The 20,047-nt window shown below is 47.1% G+C and overlaps 1 protein-coding gene across 5 annotated transcripts in view; it reads left to right on the top strand.

Moving 5' to 3' along the window:
- The first annotated feature begins 6,729 nt into the window (after positions 1-6,729).
- Positions 6,730-20,047, top strand: part of BCL2L1 (BCL2 like 1) — a 50,311-nt gene continuing 36,993 nt past the window's right edge. The window contains exons 1-2 of one of the 5 annotated variants that reach the window (XM_082600348.1): positions 6,730-6,854; positions 8,375-9,050. In XM_082600348.1, the coding sequence (XP_082456474.1) occupies positions 8,487-9,050 (564 nt within the window). In that variant the 5' untranslated portion in view covers positions 6,730-6,854; positions 8,375-8,486. The other 4 variants (XM_082600349.1, XM_082600351.1, XM_082600350.1 and 1 more) reach the window with 4 other exon arrangements.

Here is a 20,047-nt window from a genome sequence, read left to right on the forward strand (position 1 = left end):
AGCTCATGTAAGGTAAGTGGTAGCCTGACTCAAGAGGTGCCTTTGTCTTCTTCTGGGAGTTGGAAGAGGGGAATCACTTGAAATTCCATCCTCTCCATTTGCAGTGGGCCCTGGCCTATGTCAAACTACTTTAATATTGGAGACTTTTTCTATGTTAAAAAAGTTTTTAAATTACAAATATTATACACGCTTATGACAGAGTGAGAATATATGTTAGGTGCTGTATATTTATTACTTTATTTAATCACTGCAACACCCTTACCAGGTAGGTGCTATTATTTTCAATTTCCAGATGAAAAAAGCCGAGGCTCAAAAGAGGTGACATAGGGCTTCCCTGGTGGCGCAGTGGTTGAGAGTCCGCTTGCCGATGCAGGGGACACGGGTTCGTGCCCCGGTCCGGGAAGATCCCACATGCCGCGGAGCGGCTGGGCCCGTGGGCCGTGACCGCTGGGCCTGCACGTCCAGAGCCTGTGCTCCGCAACGGGAGAGGCCACAATAGTGAGAGGCCTGTGTACTGCAAAAAAAAAAAAAAAAAAAAACCCAAAAGTGGTGACATAACTTACTCAAGGTCACACAGCAGTGTTAAGATCTGCAGCCAGATCCATATGAGTTTATAAATATGTATGAACTAAAAAGTGAAAATGCCCTAAGCCTTCCACCCTACCCCATTGTCAATCCCACTCCTCAGTTTAAAAATTAGTGTTAAAAGATGAGTGTGAATCTTTCAAAGGCTTTTAATGCAAATACAAACTCTCATATATCTGTATCTATACACGCATGCATTTTTGTATTTTACATATGTGTGTGTGTTTATATATTTAAAATTTTTTCATTTCAAAAGTATTGCCTACTTGTTTGTAATATTTGGCAAATATAGAAAATAATAAAGAACCAAAAAATAGCTATAACCTAGTCTTTAGAAGCAACCTCTCCACTCTTCGCATTTAAGTGTATTTCCTTCTAGTCTTTCAAATCTAATAAACTGATTTTATTAGATACTGAGCAGATACAAATATAAATGTATGTATATGTAAAATGAATGAAAGGTATAAAGAATAGTAAGGCAACACATTCTGTACACATACATAAGATTTAATTTAATAAGAAGAACATTTCTATTCTCTTTCAAGCTCCCAACTTTATCCTGTTCCCTGGTTCATCCTGGACCCTCCCCTGTGAAGGTGCAATGGCTATCTTGAATGTTGTGTTGATTATTCCCTTATACTTCTTTATAATTTTACCACATAGATATATTTCCCTGTATGAATTATCTACTTATTGCTGCAGAACAGATTACCTCCAAACTTAGGAGCTTACAATGACAAGCATTCTTATCTCATACAGTTTCTGAGGGTCAGGAATTCAGTTTAAGAGAGTGGTTCTGTCTCAGGGTCTCAAATAAGGTTTGTAGTCAACTGTTGGCTGAGTCATCTGAAGGCTCGGTGGGGCGGGAGGATCTAGTTTCTCATTACACATGGGCCTCTCCATACTGTTACTCTCCATGGCTGTTCACAACATGGCAGCTGGCTACTTCCAGAGTGAATGATGAGACAGAGAGATAGAAGAGAGAGAGAGAAAGAGAGGCATGCCATCATCTCTGCCATTTGTTATCAATCACACAGAACATTGTGGGAGGGGACTACACAAAGGTGTGAATACCAGGAGGCAGGGATCTTTGGGAGCCTTCTTGGAGGTGGCAGGCTACCACAAACCCTACACAGTGTGTCAATTAATTTTGCCTGTTTTCAAACTATATATAAATGGAATCATACTGCATTATTCTTTTGCAATGTTTTTCATGCAACATGTTTCTAAGATTCTTTCGTGCTGTGTATAGCTAAATCTGCTTATTTTTTCACTGTGTCATATTACTATGTAAAAACATACTACTATTTGGTTCATCATTTGCTATAATTAACAGTTGGGTAGTTTCCATATTTTTGCTAAAACAAGTAATACTGCTATAAACATTCTTATACCTGCATCTCACACGTGTTAAGAGTTCTTTTAGAGCACATATCAAAAAATAGAATGGCTGGGTCATAGGTTGTAGGCATCTTCAATTCTACTTGGTAACAATACCATTTTTCCAAAGTTATTCCATATTCTTGAACCACACTTGATTTCATCAGATTTTCTTGGCCGAGGTGAGGGAGTTGCTGGTGAAGCAGTAGTGTGCCATCATCAAGAGCAGAAGACCTTGAGCTCACCTCCTCTCACGAAAACACCGAAATCACAACCAACTGCTGAATAACCATCTACCAAAAAAGGCAGAGTTTCTCATTTTTGCCCATCTGGTGGGTGTGAAATGATATCTCACTGAGGTTTTAATCTGCATTTTCCCTGATAACTAGTGAGGTTGAGCATCTACCTCAATCTCTGGTTTATGGACCACTCTATTTCCATTCCTCTTTAGCATCTGCACAAGGGCTTTCTCCAGTTTTCTTTTGTCTTTATCACATTGATTTCCCAGCCTTTTTTCCTATACATGGCATTTAGAGTTGAGATCATGTCACACATCTAATTTTGTATACTTTTATTTTCACTTAATATTACACCATAAGCATCTCCTCATCATCTAAATCTCAGCAAATGTGTTTTTTAAACAATGCTTTCCAATTAAAAGAAAATAGTCATGTTTAGATAATATAGAAATTATAAAAAGGAAAATAAAATCATCCATAATTTGATTATGTAGCAATAATCACCTTTTTGCATCCTGGCATAATTCTTTCTAATATATGTTGCATGTAATGTACATTTTTAAATAAATTAGAATAAGTCTCAGTATAGCTTTGTAACCTTTTTTTTTTTTACAAAGTGTTATGTTTTGAGCATTTTTCCCCATCTTTAAATATGTGTGAATTTAACCCATTTAAAGTATCACCCTATTTACTGAATTCTCAGTTTTAATTTTTCTTTCCTGTGTTATAAATAACCTAGTATAAACATCTCTGTGGATAAAATTTGGTTTCATTTCACTTCTTTTCTTAAATTCAATTCCAATCAAAGATTATTTTTCAATGATCTTTCCAGAGCTATTTTTAAGGCTCTTGATAAATATTGCAAAGTTCCCTTCCCCAAAGGCTCTATCTTCCCCCAATATAAATCTCTTCACGTCCTTTCTGTTCAAAAAGCCTGGTTGGCTCCTCCAGTGCCTATTTAGTGTCCTGCACACGCAGATACATGTTTACATTCAGTCTCCTTTGCTACCATTCCCTCTTAGCCATCCCATCTGGACTCTCCTGTTAACTCTCCATACCTTTGCTGAGGCAGTGCCTTACACCTAAAATACCTCTCACACCTCTTCTCGCTCCTGGGCTCCCAAAGCACATCAGAGACTTCCATAATAAAAGTTTCCAGCGCTTCCCTGGTGGCGCAGTGGTTAAGAATCTGCCTGCCAGTGCAAAGGACACGGGTTCGAGCCCTGGCCTGGGAAGATCCCACATGCTGTGGAGCAACTAAGCCCGTGTGCCACAACTACTGAGACTGAGCTCTAGAGCCCGCAAGCCACAACTATTGAGCCCACGTGCCACAACAACTGAAGACTGAGCGCCTAGAGCCCGTGCTCCACAACAAGAGAAGCCACGACAATGAGAAGCCTGCACACCGCAATGAAGAGTAGCCCTGGCTCACCGCAACTAGAGAAAGCCCACACAGCAGCGACGACCCAACACAGTCAAAAGTAAATAAATAAATTTATTCTTTTTTAATTTCCACATTGAAGTGATTGTGACACCACAGGTTTTAAAAATGGAAATCAGGGCTTCCCTGGTGGCGCAGTGGTTGAGAGTCCGCCTGCCGATGCAGGGGACGCGGGTTCGTGCCCCGGTCCGGGAGGATCCCGCGTGCCGCGGAGCGGCTGGGCCCGTGAACCATGGCCGCTGAGCCTGCGCTTCCGGAGCCTGTGCTCCGCAGCGGGAGAGGCCACAACAGTGAGAGGCCCGCGTACCGCAAAAAAAAAAAAAAAATGGAAATCAGATCATGTCCTGTACCAGTTTAAAACCTTCCCATGGGGACTTCCCTGGTGGCACAGTGGTTAGGAATCCACCTGCCAGTACAGGGGACACGGGTCCGAGCCCTGGCCCGGGAAGATCCCACATGCCACGGAGCAACTAAGCCCATGAGCCACAACTACTGAGCCTGCACTCTAGAGCCCGCGAGCCACAACTACTGAGCCCACGTGCCACAACTACTGAAGCCCACACACCTAGAGCCCATGCTCCGCAACAAGAGAAGCCACCGCTATGAGAAGCCCGCGCACCACAATGAAGAGTAGCTCCTGCTCACCGCAACTAGAGAAAGCCTGCCTGCAGCAATGAAGACCTAACGCAGTCAAAAAAAAAAAAAAAAAAAGTTTCCATGGAACATAAAAAATTCAGAAATTGACACAAATATACTTGGGAATATAGATTATGGTAATGGAGACATTTCAAGTGAGTTGGAAAAGATGATGATATTGGGATAATTGGGTAGTTATTTAGAAAAAATTTATGGATTCTTGCCTCACATCTTACACTGAAGGGAATTTATGACGGAACAAAGATTGAAATGTAAAATATGAAACCAAGTAGAAGAAAACAGAGAATTATTTTTATGATATCAAACGGAGAAGGTCTTCATAAGAATGACATAGAACCTGGAAACCACAAAGGAAAAAGACTTATACATTAAAATACATAGAAAATAAAAGTTTTTCCATAATAATAAATAATAAGCTGGAAAACTATTTATGACTTATATGTAGAAAAAAAAGGATAAACATTCTACAAATCAATGAGAAAAAAGTTCAACAGAAAGACCAACTGAAAAAAGGGCAAATGAAATGAATAGAGGATTCATCAGAACAAGACTTTCCCCCCAGAAAAGACTCATAAATATGAAAAATTGCTCAACTTCACTCTTAATAAAAAGAAATCAAAATAAGAGTGTCTCTCAGTTTTTATCTGATTGGTGAGGATAAAAAGGTTTGATAACACACTGTGTAGCTCAGGATGTGAGGAAATAGGCAGTCTCATACTTTACTGATGGGAGGACAAACTGGTACAGCTGCTATGTAGAGCACATTGCCAGTATGCATTAAAATGAAACAAAAAACGGGGCTTCCCTGGTGGCGCAGTGGTTGAGAGTCCGCCTGCTGATGCAAGGGACACGGGTTCGTGCCCCGGTCCGGGAAGATCCCACATGCCGTGGAGCGGCTATGCCCGTGAGCCATGGCCGCTGGCCCTGTGTGTCCGGAGCCTGTGCTCCGCGACGGGAGAGGCCACAGCAGTGAGAGGCCCGCGTACCGCAAAAAAAAAGAAACAAAAAACAAATTCATATACTCAGTTACTGGTAATTCCACTTTCAGGAATTTACTTAACAGATAAACTCCCACATATGCAAAATAACAAATGGATAAGTTATAGTTTTATTTATAATAAGATAGGACTGGAAACTACCTAAGTGTTCTCAAATAGGGGATTGGGCAAGTAAATTATGGCATATCTTTATAAAGTTGTGTGTTAATTTAAAAAATGAAGGCCGACTAAAAACATAGAGCTCAGCAAAAAAAAGCAAGATGTAGAAGTGTCTATAGCAAGCGACTGGCTGTGTAAAAACATTTATACATATAAATTTGCTTGTGAATACAGTGACCATCTCTGAAAGACTACAGAGGAAAGGGCTTAAGAGTGATGACCTCTGTGAGGGGAACTAGGGGTTGGAAAGCAGGTGTGGGAAGAGGACTTAATTCTATGCTCTTTGGTGTATTTTTAATATCCTATTTTTAATCAATTAAATTACCACAAAATAAAACACCTTTGAATGTCTAGAATCAAGTCTAACTCACTTCCATGGTCAACTTTTCAACCTCCTCTCAACCCATATTTGCCCTCCCTCAGTCACACTGCCTCTCCTTCAGTTTCTGGGACATGCCAAGATCTTACTGCCTCAGGACACTTGGCATAAGCCAGTCCCTCTGCCAAGGTTGATGTTCTCTAAACTCTTCCGATGAGTTGGCATCTTCCTACACTTCAGGTCTTGGGTCCTATGTCATCTCTTCAAAGAGGCCGTCTCTGGCACCCTACACAAACAATCGAAACAGTTGAAAAAATGCCTCTCTTCCTCACTGGGCAGGGAGGACTAGGCTTACATCTCTGACCACCCACTCTAAAGGAGCACCTCTTCCTTCACCCTCTTTATGACAATACCCTTATTTGCTTTCTTAAGAGCACTAGTCATTATTTGAAATTACCATGTTCGTTTTCTTAGTTGCTTACTGTCTCTCTTCATCTCAAGGGTTTAAGTCTCTATGAAAGAACGGACCATGTCTTGTCTTGTTCCTAACTCTAACTTCAGCAATCCAAACAATAAAAATTTGCTGAGAGAAATTATGCAGCGTATACTAGGGACTTCACAAATAACAACTTTTTAAATCATCACAATAACTCAATGAGGGAGGTTGGTTTTTACTCATTTTACAGTTAAGGATAATTGAGGCACGCAGCAGTTGAGTAACTTGCCCAACCGGCAAAGCTGGAATCCCAGACACAAGGTTCTTAGCCACAACGCGATGCTTTTTCGATATATAAATTGACGGGTGGATGTAACTGGCTAAATGAATGCATAATGGAAATGTGAACGTAAACATTGATTTTTTTTTTCTTGCGTCTCCGGGTTCCCCAGCTCTACCGCAAGGGGGCGCTCTCGCCCAGTTCTTGACGCCGGTCCTCAAGGCGCGCACTCCCCTTGCGTCTCGGGCTCGCGCGCGCTGCCGCGGCACCGGAAGTGACTGAGCTTGCAAGTTCTCCCGGTCTCTTCAGGGGAAACTGAGGCCGACTCGTTCGGAAGAGACAGCGCGAGCCTTCAGCCAGGTAGGCCGGCCCAGGTCCACGGCGCGGAACTTGGCCGCGAAGAGCGCTCGCGTCCGAAAACGACCTGGCCCATGAAGGGGGTATGTGGCCCCCCACGGTTCGCGGGGCTCGCAGGTGAGAGCGCCGCCTCCCCTGTGCGTGGCAGGCGCTGCGCCCAATGGGAGCCCTCGCCGTCCTGCTTGCGTGCTACCTGGACTCGCTGATTGGTTACGCCGGGGCGGGCCGCCGGGGGGAGACCCCTCCTCCCAGAAAGGTCTAGGGGGCGCCCCTGAGGGAGAGCAGTTGCCTAGCAACGGGGCGGTGGCCGGGCGGGTACCCGGCCTAACGCGCGGAGGAAGCTGCGAGGCCGCAGCCCACCCACCCCGGGCTCCGGAGAGGTGCAGCCCCCGGCCCCCAAGCCCTCCCGGGGGCGCCAGGAAGCCGCCTGTCCCCAGGAAAACGTGGTCTCAGCTGTGGGGGGTCTCGAGCTGGCCTCGACCCCTCTCTCTGACACGAGAAGAGGCCCGGCGCCTCACCCTCGCCCGGTCTTTGTGCAGGGCGCCGGCGGCCATTGTGTCCGTGCGGGGAATGGAGGACCCGGCAATCCCGCACCGCCACCGCCACCGCCACGTCCAGGGCCTTTGGGGAATTCAGAGAAAACCAGCGGCGTTTCTGGGGGGTCCCCGGCTTTCAGCCTCCCAGAAAGGCCCGGGGATGGCCTTTCCACAGTCAGAGCGCAGATCCGAGGCAGTTTTTCCCTCTCTCCGCCCCTCATCGAAACCTTGAGCCCCACTGAGAAGTCCCCTCAGGGTTTCTTCGGAAGCCTCACCTTGGGCTGGTACTTAAATAGAAAAAAACAAAAACTAAACCTCACACCAGCCATCTCCGAGAGAGTTCTCCTGGCTCCCAGTAGGAGGCGGAGAGCCAAGGGGCGTGCAAGAGCGAGGGGGCTGGGCTCCCGGGTGGCTGGAGGCCGCGGCTGCTGAGCGGCCGCCCTCGATCTGGGCGATGGAGGAGGAAGCAAGCGAGGGGGCCGGTTCTTGAGCTTCGTAATTCCTGTGTCGCCTTCTGAGCTCTCAGTCCGCCGGGTCGCATGATCCCTCCAGCCGGAGCTGCTTTTATTGCCAGCCGCCGCGAGGCCGGTTGAGTTACCGGCATCCCGGCTGCCACCTCCTAGCCCGACCTATGATACAAAAGATTTTCCGGGGGCTGCACCTGCCTGCCGTTGCCCGAGACATTTGAATGTAGGTGGTGCGGGGGTGGGGTTGGGGGGCAGACTGCCCATTGGGGAGACTTTCTGAGGAAGACATTTTGGGGAAAATGGGATGGTTGAGGTAAAAAAAAAAAAAAGCCGGTGTGATGATTCAGAGCCCACTGGTGCTTTCAATTTGACTTCATTGAAGTCCCTTGGAAGCTAGACCCAGACCTTCATAAGAGCCGCAAAGAACCCAGTGCTGGTACCTGGAGGGGGAATGGGACGTTGTAGGGTAAATGGCATGCATATTAATTTTTTTTTCCTGAAGCTCTTTCTCTCCCTTCAGAACCTTATCTTGGCTTTGGATCTCAGAAGAGAACCACTAAGCAGAGACCAGACTCAGTGAGTGAGCAGGTGTTTTGGACAATGGACTGGTGGAGCCCATCCCTACTATAAAAATGTCTCAGAGCAATCGGGAGCTGGTGGTTGACTTTCTCTCGTACAAGCTTTCCCAGAAAGGATACAGCTGGAGTCAGTTTAGTGATGTGGACGAGAACAGAACTGAGGCCCCAGAAGGGACTGAATCAGACATGGAAACCCCCAGTGCCATCAATGGCAACCCATCCTGGCACCTGGCGGACAGCCCTGCGGTGAATGGAGCCACTGGCCACAGCAGCAGCTTGGATGCCCGGGAGGTGATCCCCATGGCAGCGGTGAAGCAAGCGCTGAGGGAGGCAGGCGATGAGTTTGAACTGAGGTACCGGCGGGCATTCAGCGACCTGACATCCCAGCTCCACATCACCCCAGGGACGGCATATCAGAGCTTTGAGCAGGTAGTGAACGAACTCTTCCGGGATGGGGTGAACTGGGGTCGCATTGTGGCCTTTTTCTCCTTCGGTGGGGCACTGTGCGTGGAAAGCGTAGACAAGGAGATGCAGGTATTGGTGAGTCGGATTGCAGCTTGGATGGCCACTTACCTGAATGACCACCTAGAGCCTTGGATCCAGGAGAACGGCGGCTGGGTAAGGACCACGCCCCTTGTGTGTCCCTTTTCCTTGGCCTCTGATCAGATTCCCAACAGCCTTTCCCCTATGTCTCTTTCTCTTGTGCTGGGTGATTATTGGAGACGTTGTTTGCTAAGGAGACGTGACTGGCCTCATTGCACCACAAGGGGTTAACTGTTCTGAAATACAGATGACCTAGTTCTGCAAGGACCAGACATCTTCATTCTGGTCATCCTCATGACCATACTCTTTCATACTTGTGTTCCAGTTTCTCTGCAGAGGAAAACATAGCCTGTGTGTTCATTTGGCCCCAAACCCTTGAGAGTGGGAAGTTAGTCCAGTGTTCCCCTCACCCTGACATAATGGCTCACCATGCTAAGGGGTGATGAGTGTAATGCCTGGAGACGATAGTGAGTATCAGTGACCCACAAGCCCCTTCAATCTTACTCCCCTGGGATGTCAATCCTGCCCCGGGCTTCCCTCCCCCAAATCAAGTTCCCTTTATTTTAGAGTTTGCATGACCAGACTTTGCATCCCACTGGCTTGGATGGCTGAGGATTGTCTGATTTTAGGGTGTAAGCTGTGCCTGTGGGCCAGTTGTGTTTGTGCTGCGCCTCTATGTTCGTTGGCTCTAAAGTGTGCAACTTTCTGTGTGGTTGGCCAGTTTGCGGAGCTCTTGCTGTGTCACTCATTAAGCCCAGGGACTTTGCACCTCACTGCCTGGGGTCGGTTGGGGAGCTCCAGCTGTTACGCCTGTTGCTTTCCGGCCGGGGCCCTGGGGCCTCTTCACTGAGCACTGTTTGCTGGCAAAGCAAGAACCTGGTCTGTGGGGCTCCTTGGAACACTGAGATTCAGTGACAGACTTCAGAATCAAACTGACACAGGTGTGAGTTCCAGCCCTGTCACGTAACTAGCCGTGTGACCTTGGACAGGCCAGTTTACCTTGAGCCTCAGCTTCTTCCACTAAAAGAATGTGGCAAGCCCTCCTTGCCTTGCAGTCCTTGGAGCTAATGTGAGCACAGTGATGGACACCAGCAAGTTTGCTGTAGTAGTTGTCGTTGGTCCCAGGTACACTTTCTGGGCCCAGCAGTTGTGCCTCGTTCCTTTGCCAGGAAAGAGAATTCCCTTGCCCGTCACCAAGTCAGGATGAGCTAGTGGTGAGAGATTCTTTACTGGTGGTCATTGTAGGCAGTTTTTGCTTTTCTGCAGTGAGCTCAGTTCTATCTCCTTGCTTATCTCCCTGCCTCGGGGAGGGGCAGGGCTTCTGAGAGGTATTTTGTCCCCTCAGAAAACCCAGAAAATCAAGCAGCCTGTGGAAAATAAGTCATTGATTGAAGGAGCTGAGGTGGAAAGGGCCATGCATCATGGACACAGGAATGTTAAGAATGCAATTATCCAGAGGCTGGGCCTAGGGTGTGGTAGGCACTTCAGTTTACCACAGAGCAAGGGACCTCCTGGAACCCCACCCCCTGTCTTATTTCCCATTTCTTTGCAACTTCATCAACTCTTCCTAGTGCCAGTTCTTGTAAAAGGCAAAGGGGTCAAGTCAGTAGAGGTCCGAAGACTGGGGTGGGGTTGCGGAAGGTAAGGGTGGAGGGCTTTCTTTAGCTAAGGCTGACCAGACTTGAAAGCTTTTCTGTAAATGAACTCCCTGGGGGGATAAATGATTAAATAGTTCCTGTTGGTTTGTGGGATGACCTCTCTTATTCCCTCCTGCTTTGATTCTCTTTGGGGGCAAGTATTTGTTTAACTTATTACAGGAGGGACAGGATTCCAGCATTTCTGACACACCCTCTGAGGCATCTCCAAGTAGAGACTTGGGCCATTTGCCCACTTTGCCTGACTGTTGTCTTTGGCCGGTGGTCCTAATACAGGTGGGTTGTTGCCAGCTATTAACAAAAGGCAATGTGGGAGAGGTTCCTGGCCTGCCAGACAGCCTCTGAGAGGACCAGAGAATTGCTAGTCACCCAGTATTGCACGTAGAAAGAGGTTTTAGACACAGCAGCACTGGGCAAGTTCGTTAGATCACCACTGGATTGAAATTCCATCTTCTGTCTCTTTGCTCAAGAATTATCAGAGCCCGTTGGACAGCATACCATATGTTACTTCCTCTTGGTGAACAGAGGGGATGTGTGCAGAAGAGCCAGTTATGTCAGAACCATTTCTGGGCACGCATTCTCCCTGAGGCCAGGAGGTAAAGAACATGTGACATGGGATCCTTTGGGTAGAAGGTACCCGCCCACGCCCCTCTCAGGGACCATCCTGTTTGACTTACCGACTGGCTACTGCAGTGGCATCTCATAACCTTTCTGGAGGCTGTGGCTGGGGGATCCATGAGTGCAGGAGTTACGGGCCATTCCACCCTAGGATATGCTCTAAATTTAGCATCCCTACAGGAAAGGAAAAGGAAATGAGCCTTTACAGAGTACATTTTATGCATGAGGCATTATGTTAGGTGTTTTACTTATGCAACCAAAATTCACTGAGCATCTACTATGAGGCAGGCATGTGCTGGGTGCTGGCCATAAGCAAAACATGGTACTTTCTTTCATGGAAATGACATGCTATTTCATGTACTCCACACAGTAACCTTCTAAGGTAGGTGGGTTTATTCCCAGTTTACATATGAAGCTCCTGGTAGCTAAGTGACTGGCCGCAGGTATTCCTCAGCCAGTTAAGTGACTGAGTGAGAACTTACACCTAGGTGGGCCTGACTCCAAAGCCTAAACTCTTTCCCTCCATTTCAGGTTGTCCTAGGAGTAATAATGTGAGCCAGAGGTGCTGTAGGGCCAAGCACAACATGCCTGTGGAGGTGCTCACTCAAGTCTGTGGTGCTGGCCTTGTTCAGGCGTTGCAGGAAGAACAGCACCTTTGTTGGCAGTAGCGGGCTGCCAAAGGCATGTGTGTAGCCTCCACACATTCTGGCACTGGTAAAACTCAAGTGGGTATCAGGGTTTTGCCCAGTGAGAGTGGGCTTCTTGTTAATTTTTCATTGTTAAAACTTTCTCAAGCCCTACCAGTAGGTAAGAATTGTGTGCATAAAGGGAGAAGATGGCCTGCTCCAGGTATGTCTACTTAATTGTGGGTGATGCTCCAAGGACTGGAATTCCACACATATAACCACACCACCGCCTCCCTTGGAGTCACCTGCCAAGATGCTGAACCTGTTTATCTCTCTTGTCCATCCATCTTTCCCACCTGTAAAATGAAATAATGATAGCCACCATAGCTTGACTCTAGTAAAGGATCTAGAACAAAGGCTGTCTTTGGGCCTTAATTGTAGGATGGAGGCACCTCTTTTAATGAATGGGCTATCTGCCTATGAAAACTGAACTTTGCCCCCAGAGTTTCTTGAGAAACAAAGCCAGCCGCTGAGATGTTCACTAGAATGATAGGGACAGAGTGTTTCTGGGGCTTTCCAATGGGAATGTGGACAGTTATGTGGTGGGGACCCAGGTGGGCCAGGCCATTTTGTTATCACTGTCCCTGGGAAACCCCTTAGCTTGATGGAAACACCATTGTTGAAAGCAATGAACAGTTGTTCGGGGCGGGGCGGGGGGAGCGGAGAAACCATAATTTGGCCTTTCCCAGGCTGCATAGCTCTGTGGTCTTCTAGTTTCTGTAGGTTTCTTCTTGCCTGTTCTGTCTTCTTTGGCACTGATGTATGCTTCGCTGAAGCACCTCAGCGACTTTTGCAGATCTCAGCAGCTGTTCACAATTCTGTGGTTTTCTTGGGGAAACCCCATTAGAAACCCCAAACGTGGAAATTTTTAGTAATCTCGTTCAGGTCCCAAAGTGAGGTAGAAGTGTCTCAGGGGCTCCCCCTCAAAACACCCGGTTCTTCTGGACGTACATTTGAAGTTGCCCTTAAAACACCATCACCATCACAGGGTTTTCCAGGCTTCCTGAGACTGATTTCCCCAGTAGCCCCACAGAGCCCTTCAGCTTCCCTTCAGAAAATACCCAAGTATTTTTTCAGGGGGCCCCAACGGAACCTAGAGGGTTTTCTTGGCTTTTGTGTGGGTAGTCACCAGATTTCTCTGGGCTACAGGAAGCAGCATTTGTTACTCGTCCCTTCCCCAGCAGGTATCTGTCCTGAGGTCAGTGGCTTGAGCGTCCTCCCTGGTTTTTCCAGTGCCCTCAGCCTTCCATTACAGGGCTTTATTTTAGCAGCCATGGTTTTGTCTGGGTTTAGCATGGATAGATTTAGGGGTAATTCCCAGTGAGCTGCTCTTCTACAGAAACATAATCTCCTACTACCTAATGAGCAGGGCTCTGTCCCCACCCCCAACCTTCAACCTAATTCCATGGAGTTCCTCCCCAAGGACTCCCTCTCTTTTCTTTGAAGGAGCCACTCTGCTCCTGGATCCGCTTCTCTTCTGTCTCTCCAGCCGACAGTCTGTCTTCCCCGTTCCCAGTTGGCAGATCTGAGTCAGACAATCCCACTGGGTCTTTTTGTTTAGCCTGGGGAAGAGAAGACCCAGGAGACCACGGTCACTGGTTTCAAATATCTGCAGGAAGAGGGGCTAAGCCTTTTTATTGGTATAGTAGCCAGAAGAACTTGGATAGGTAAATCACAGTGGTAGAGTTTAAATTAGTATAAAGAAGACATCTAACACTACCATACCTCTACCAGGTTTAGGAACTTCCTGAGGGTGGAGTCTACATCTTGTCCATACTTGTTTAGTCAGCACTGAGCAGAGGTCTTAGGCGTAGCAGGTACCTAATGAAAGAGAAGCCTTCTAAATTTCTGAAGAAACAGACACTTATCAAACCAGAATAATAGTAATAGGAATTGCCCTTTATCTAATCATTCATTCATTTTTTTTAAAATTTATTTTTGGCTGTGTTGAGTCTTCATTGCTGCGCGTGGGCTTCTCCAGTTGTGGAGAGCAGGGGCTACTTTTCACTGGGTGCGCGGGCTTCTCACTATGGTGGCTCCTCTTGTTGCGGGGCACAGGCTCTAGGCGTGCGGGCTTCAGTAGTTGTGGCTCACGGGCTCTAGAGCACAGGCTCAATAGTTGTGGCGCACGGGCTTACATGCTCCGTGGCACGTGGGATCTTCCTGGACCAAGGCTCGAACCCGTGTCCCCTGCATTGGCAGGCAGATTCTCAACCACTGTGCCACCAGGGAAGCCCCTAAACATTCATTCAGTGATTCAGATAATATTAATTGAGCTCCTGCTGTGTGTCAGGCTGTCCTAGGCACTAGCAGTACAGCATTAAATACAATTAAGTTTCTGCATTGTGGAGCTTACATTCTAGTGGGGAGAAACAGACAGCGTGTAATTACATATATACGTAACGTGTATCAGGTGATACTAAGTGCTATGAAGAAAATGAAGCACATTGAGGCATAGGGCATGCCTAGCAAAGGAGGTAAGGCTGCAATTTTAAAAGAGTGCATAGAGAAGGCATCACCAGAAGGTAATATTTGAGCCAAGGCCTGAAGAAGGTAAGGTGGTGGTCGATGTGGGTACCTGTAGAAAGAGTGTTATAAGCAGAGGGATGGACTCAGGAGGGAGGGTGCTTGGCATGCTCAAGGATGAGCAAGAAGGTCAGTGTAGCTGCAGAAGAAACAGTAAGAGAGCGGTAGGAGGTGAGAGGGGAGAGTGGTTGGGATTGAGGGGGGAGAGGTAGCCAGGGGCCCAATCACATGGCCCTTTACAGGTGATGGTGAGGACTTGGCTTTGGTAGAATGAGAGAGAGGCCAGGAGAAGATTAGAAGCAGGGGTGAAATGATCTGAATTCTGCAAGGGTGGCAGCCAGGAGCCCAGTGAAGAGGCTGGTGAAAGCTGTCAAGTGAGAAAGAAGAGTGGCTTGGATCAGGAGGTAGAGGTGGAAATGGTGAAAAGGGACCAAGACCAGGCTTGCACATGGCATATTGATGGGTCTGGCCACCTTGAAAGCCACATTTTTTAACCACTTGGAGATCATAGAATCAGGGCTAAATAAGCTAGATATTCTTCTGGGATAGTCTCTTCAAATGTGGTGTCCTGAATGGTCCTCCTCCACTCTAGCGCTATTTCTGTGTGAATAACTGCACCATGTCTGGGTTGAGGTCCCACATCACCCATGTCTAGCTCTGTGACCTTGGGGGCAAGCTCCTTGAACTCTCTGAACCTTGGGGCAAATATTACCTGCCTCACAAGTCCATGGCGAAGACCTAACGAGATCTGCCTGAGATGCATAGAGCCCGGCACGGGTTGGTATCATAATTCTGATCATCTTTGCCACAGAACTCGTGTCGGAGACCCATTCACAGAATCTACAGCGTCTGTTCTCCCTTGTTTGGACTTCGTAGTAACCTTTGGGCACATCCTTAGGGCAGGCAGGCCCTAGCAGTGTTCGTGTCCTGCCAGGAGCTCCGTAGCGTTCCTCTGCATGGTCGTCAAGCACTGGTCTTAGTCAGGATCCCAGTTCTAGTCTCAAATCTGCCTTGACTCACTGTCTCACTTTGGCCAAGTCATTTTACCCCTAGGCCCCAGTTTCCCCATCTGTAAGATGGAGGATTGAAGTTGAGTCTAGGAATCCTGCTTCTCATGACCCTAGGCCTTGTGGATTCCATCATTATGGCATATTTCACGATAGTTATGCTTTAGGATGGCTCTTTCCTATCAACAGCTGCAGCACTTTAATTGCTAAAAATTAACTAATCCCAGTGTTAATGTAGGGTAGTTTATCACTGACCCCACAATATTTCTACTTCACGTTTATGTAGCACTTTACAGTTTAGAAAGCACTTTCATATCCACCTTGCCTTTAAAATTTTTTTTTAATTTTTTATTATTTTTTTTAATGGAGTGAGTTCTGCTCATTATTTCCCTGAGGGACTGTGGTTCCAGTGTTCCCAGATACTTTGTATTTTTTTGGCCGTGCAGCATGCAGGATCTTAGTTCCCTGATGAGAGATCGAACCTGTGCCCCTGCAGTGGGAGTCCTAACCACCGACTGCCAGGGAATTCCCCCTACCTTGCCTTTCTGATGCTTATAACCAACCACCCAGGGAGGTGAGCAGAGAGAAATCAGGCTGAGAAAGATGAAGTGACTTGCCCAAGGTTACATCAGGAGGAAGATGCAGGTTTTGGGCTTTCAAATCTGGATTAGACCACTTATGTCATGTGTGACCTTGGGCAAGTCTTTTAACTTGTAAATGGCTATAATAATAGCGCTTTGCTCTGAAGATTCAGTGAGTTAATTCATGTCGAAAGGCTCTCAGAATAGTGACTGTCAGTATCAGCAGCATCCAGCAGCCACAACCAAGGGCTCCTTCAGTCACATCATCTGGCTTCCCGTTTATTACATATTGATTTTTGTAAATAGTGTTTTTGCAGAAAGAAACTGCCTTTGGGACCTTCTGCTACTTGGTTTCATCCCTGATGAGACTCTCAGGCCAAGCTGGAGCCTTAAGGCTAGCTCCAAGCTACAGGGCTTTTTGGGCAGACTCCAGAGCTCCCCTCGGAACTAGAGGTTTTTCTCTCACTCTTCAGGAAATGCCATTGCAATGACTTCCATGGACTGCTTCCTGTCCCAGCCCTGCAGTCAGATTCTTGCTGGCTAGAGTGTGGAAATTGGAAAGTAATATCCCTAAAGGCTCCCCGCTCACACAAACTCCTTTTTTTGGCCATGTCTCTCCCTTTCCTCTTGTCAGTTACTTTCTTTGCTTCCTCCCCCTTCACCCTTCACCTAGCTTCTCTCTCCAGCCTGTGATCATCCCTTTAAGGTTTAGAAAATGCATTTCCACTGAGTTCTGTTCAGAGTTTTCCACCTACCCCACACTGGGGGTTGGTCAGAACTCCTGGGTTCTCTCCTGGCTCCACACTAAGTAGCAGTTTTAGTCTTGGACTCCCCCTAGAGGGACATTAAACCTGTCGCTTGCAGTGCCTTGTGTCATCCATTAACCCTGGGTTCCCCCGGGGTCCCCACCCCACACCCCGCACAGGCCTGGGACTCCTAAGAGAGGTCTTAGAGGTTGGCACGTAGAAATCCTGCCTCGAGGAGACCGATGACAGAGAGAAGAGTGAAGTGGAGCCTGCCACTCCCTCCCCGAGGTCACCTTTCAGGAGGAAGCTAGAAGGTTGAAGACCTTGTTGGACAATCATCTGAGGAATGGGAGCTAGCCTGGGAGGGGATTGGAACGCACTCAACTATGCCTCAGATCCTTTGTTCCGCTCTTGAAAGGGAAACATTCCCCTCCCTCCTCCCTGGCCACACACGTGCCTTTGTTCCCCTGAGTCAGGCGGGGCCAGGAACACTGTGTCCTTCCAAGGAGCCTGACTTGCCTCCCCAGAGACTGGCCTCCTGGTCATCGGGACTGAGATTTTTGCTCAGGAGCCCCCAGCTTCATGTCCTCTCCATAGAAGAGTCTTTCTCCCAGAGGCTGAGAACTTGGCTACAAACAGCTGCCCAGGGACTTCCCTAGAATTCTTCCATGGGATACCCATGTCCCAGGGTTACACAGTCCCTCCCTCTTATTCCACTTGGTGATTAATATCATTGTTAACGTTACTATTAATAGCACCTAACATTTATCAAGTGCTTATTCTATGCCAGGCGTTGTTCAAAATGCTTTACATGTATTAATTTATTCCATTCGCAGAGCAACACTCTGAAGTTGCTACTATTATTATCCCTATTTTACAAATGAGGAAACTGAGGTACAGAGATGTTAAGCAACTTATGAAGGGTAGCATGCTTAGTAAGTGGCAAAGCCTGTGAGGGTAGCTTCCAAGCTCCCACTTTTAAACACTACACCTTGCCCCCTCTCCTGACTGTACCAGTGTCTAAATGATTGTTGACATTTATTCAGTGCTCACTGTGTGACAGGGCTTTCACCAATTTCATCTCTGTGTTACTGTCCAACAACCTCAGCATTACAGGACAGTGAGATGTGGGGGGACCCAGTTAGTGGGAAGCAGAGTCAGGATTTGAAACCAAGTTTGTCTAACTCCAAGCCTGTGTTCTTTATCTCTAAGCCATCTTTAAAAACCCTACAAGGTAGGTGGTGTCATCTTCATTTTATAGTTGAGAAGACTGAGACTCAGAGAAAAGTGACATGCTCAGGGCCACACAGGCTAGTGCCAGGACGACCCGGGCTTCAAACCTGAGGTGCTTGTCTTCACGACACTTCATTGCCTTAGTGGTCTGTAGCCTGATGATAATTGCTTTTATATGCATGATAACACTTTATAACTTACCAGACTTCTTTGTATACATGATTTCACAGTGAGGTGGGTATGTTCAGTCCCATTTCAGGGAGGAAACTAAGGCAAGGGGCCTTAGTCCCACAGTAAATGGCTTAGAATTCTAGCTTTTAACTCAGTGTTATCGATGTTGCCTGCCTTCCCTAAAGTGGGATTCATTGCTTGGAGCTGTCTTCAGAGTTTTGTTTCATTTGTTAAATCAGCAAATACTGGTGAATACTTTATTTGCGCTAAGGGCTGGGGATACTGTGGGTACTGCAGTGAGGGGGACCGGGTCCCATCCCTCAATGGTCTGTTTCCATGCCCCACACCTTGGGCCTTGCTGGTGTCTTTCTGCCATCTGAGTCAGGCTGTGTGCATCACCCATCCGTTCCCTCAGCTCCCAGACACACGAGGCAAGGGTCATGGTAGTACGTATTGATCACTTTCTACATAAAACTCTGCACTCAGATTTGAAACTTAGCTTAATTTCTTGCTGGTAGACAAATCAGCTTTAAATTCTCATCCATAAATCTGAGAGAATAGTACCAGCCTACCAGAGTAAGCGAGGCTCAAATGAGAAAGTGAAATGCAAAAGTGTTTTTTTTAAGTAATAATGACAGGTGCTATGTGTTGAGTGCTTGCTCTGTGCCAGGTGCTATGTTTATGCCCCTGACATAATCATCTTGTTTGGTCTTCACAACTGCTTTGGTGTGAAGATGGAGAATCCAGAGCTTCAAGAGGCTTTATAGCATTTCCACGGCACCACACCTTGTAAGAGGCAGAGCTGGGTCTTGCACCCAGCTGTATCTCATGCCAAAGCCTACCCTCAAGTCACAGCATCATTGCTTCTTTGCAGGCCTGGACTGGCTTACTTTACCCTGAGTACCTGGCACAGGACCTGGGGTTGGGCAGGGGCTCAGCCAGGATCTGCTCAATGAACATGAAGGGTTGTTATTATCAGATGCAGGTTAAGCTACAAAAATATCTCTGTCCTTAAGGAAGCAAACTCATTTAAAGCAGTAGGAATAGACTCACAGCCCTTGGTGAATGGCTCCAGGCAAACTGTGCCAAATCTGTATTGTAGACTCCAGAAATGGAAGAGGACAGACCCCCTGGCTGCATCCCACAGGTGCCCTGGACCCCTGCCAAACCAGCCCACTTCCACCATCAGCTAGCTACTCAATTGGTGGCTTGGTCCAGGGACCTCCACCCTCAGCCTGCATCACCCCATGTACCTTCTCCCTCACCAACTGCATTACCAGCCCAAACCCTAGTGTCAGGAAGGAGAAAGGTCACTAGAGCCTTGAATAATAGCTTTCTCAGCAGTGTGCCTTTGTGCAGTTCACACCGAGTCCTTAGTTTTCTCATCTGTAAGATGAAGGTAGTAATCATCCCTTAATGAAGATAGTGGTAGTAATCTCTTTGTCATAGGCTTGCCTGGATCACTCTTCCCCTAGATCTGATCAGGGCTGTCTTAGCATTTAGGTCACAACTCAAATATCACCTCTCCTAAACAGTAAAGAGGCCACCTTTGTTTACCTCTTTACTGCCTGACTCCTCTTGTAAAAACTAAGCTCCTGGAGTGTAGGGGGTTTGTTTCAAGTTTCCTTCATCCCCAGCATCTAGCAGAGTGCTTGGCACATGGGATCCACTCGGTGAATACTTGCTGAATGAGTGAGTGACTCTGTAGCCTACCTAGCACAGTGCCTGAATACAGTATGCTCATTCGGTGTCAGGCATCATTACTACCTACTAGGAAAATGTGGACCATGAAGGCTTTCAGTAGGTGAAACGAATGTGGCAAGGGCAGCCTTGATAGGTAAGAAAGATC

Source organism: Mesoplodon mirus (genome assembly GCF_964341445.2).
Source record: "Mesoplodon mirus genome assembly, chromosome: 15".
NCBI classification, from domain to species: Eukaryota; Metazoa; Chordata; class Mammalia; order Artiodactyla; family Ziphiidae; genus Mesoplodon; species Mesoplodon mirus.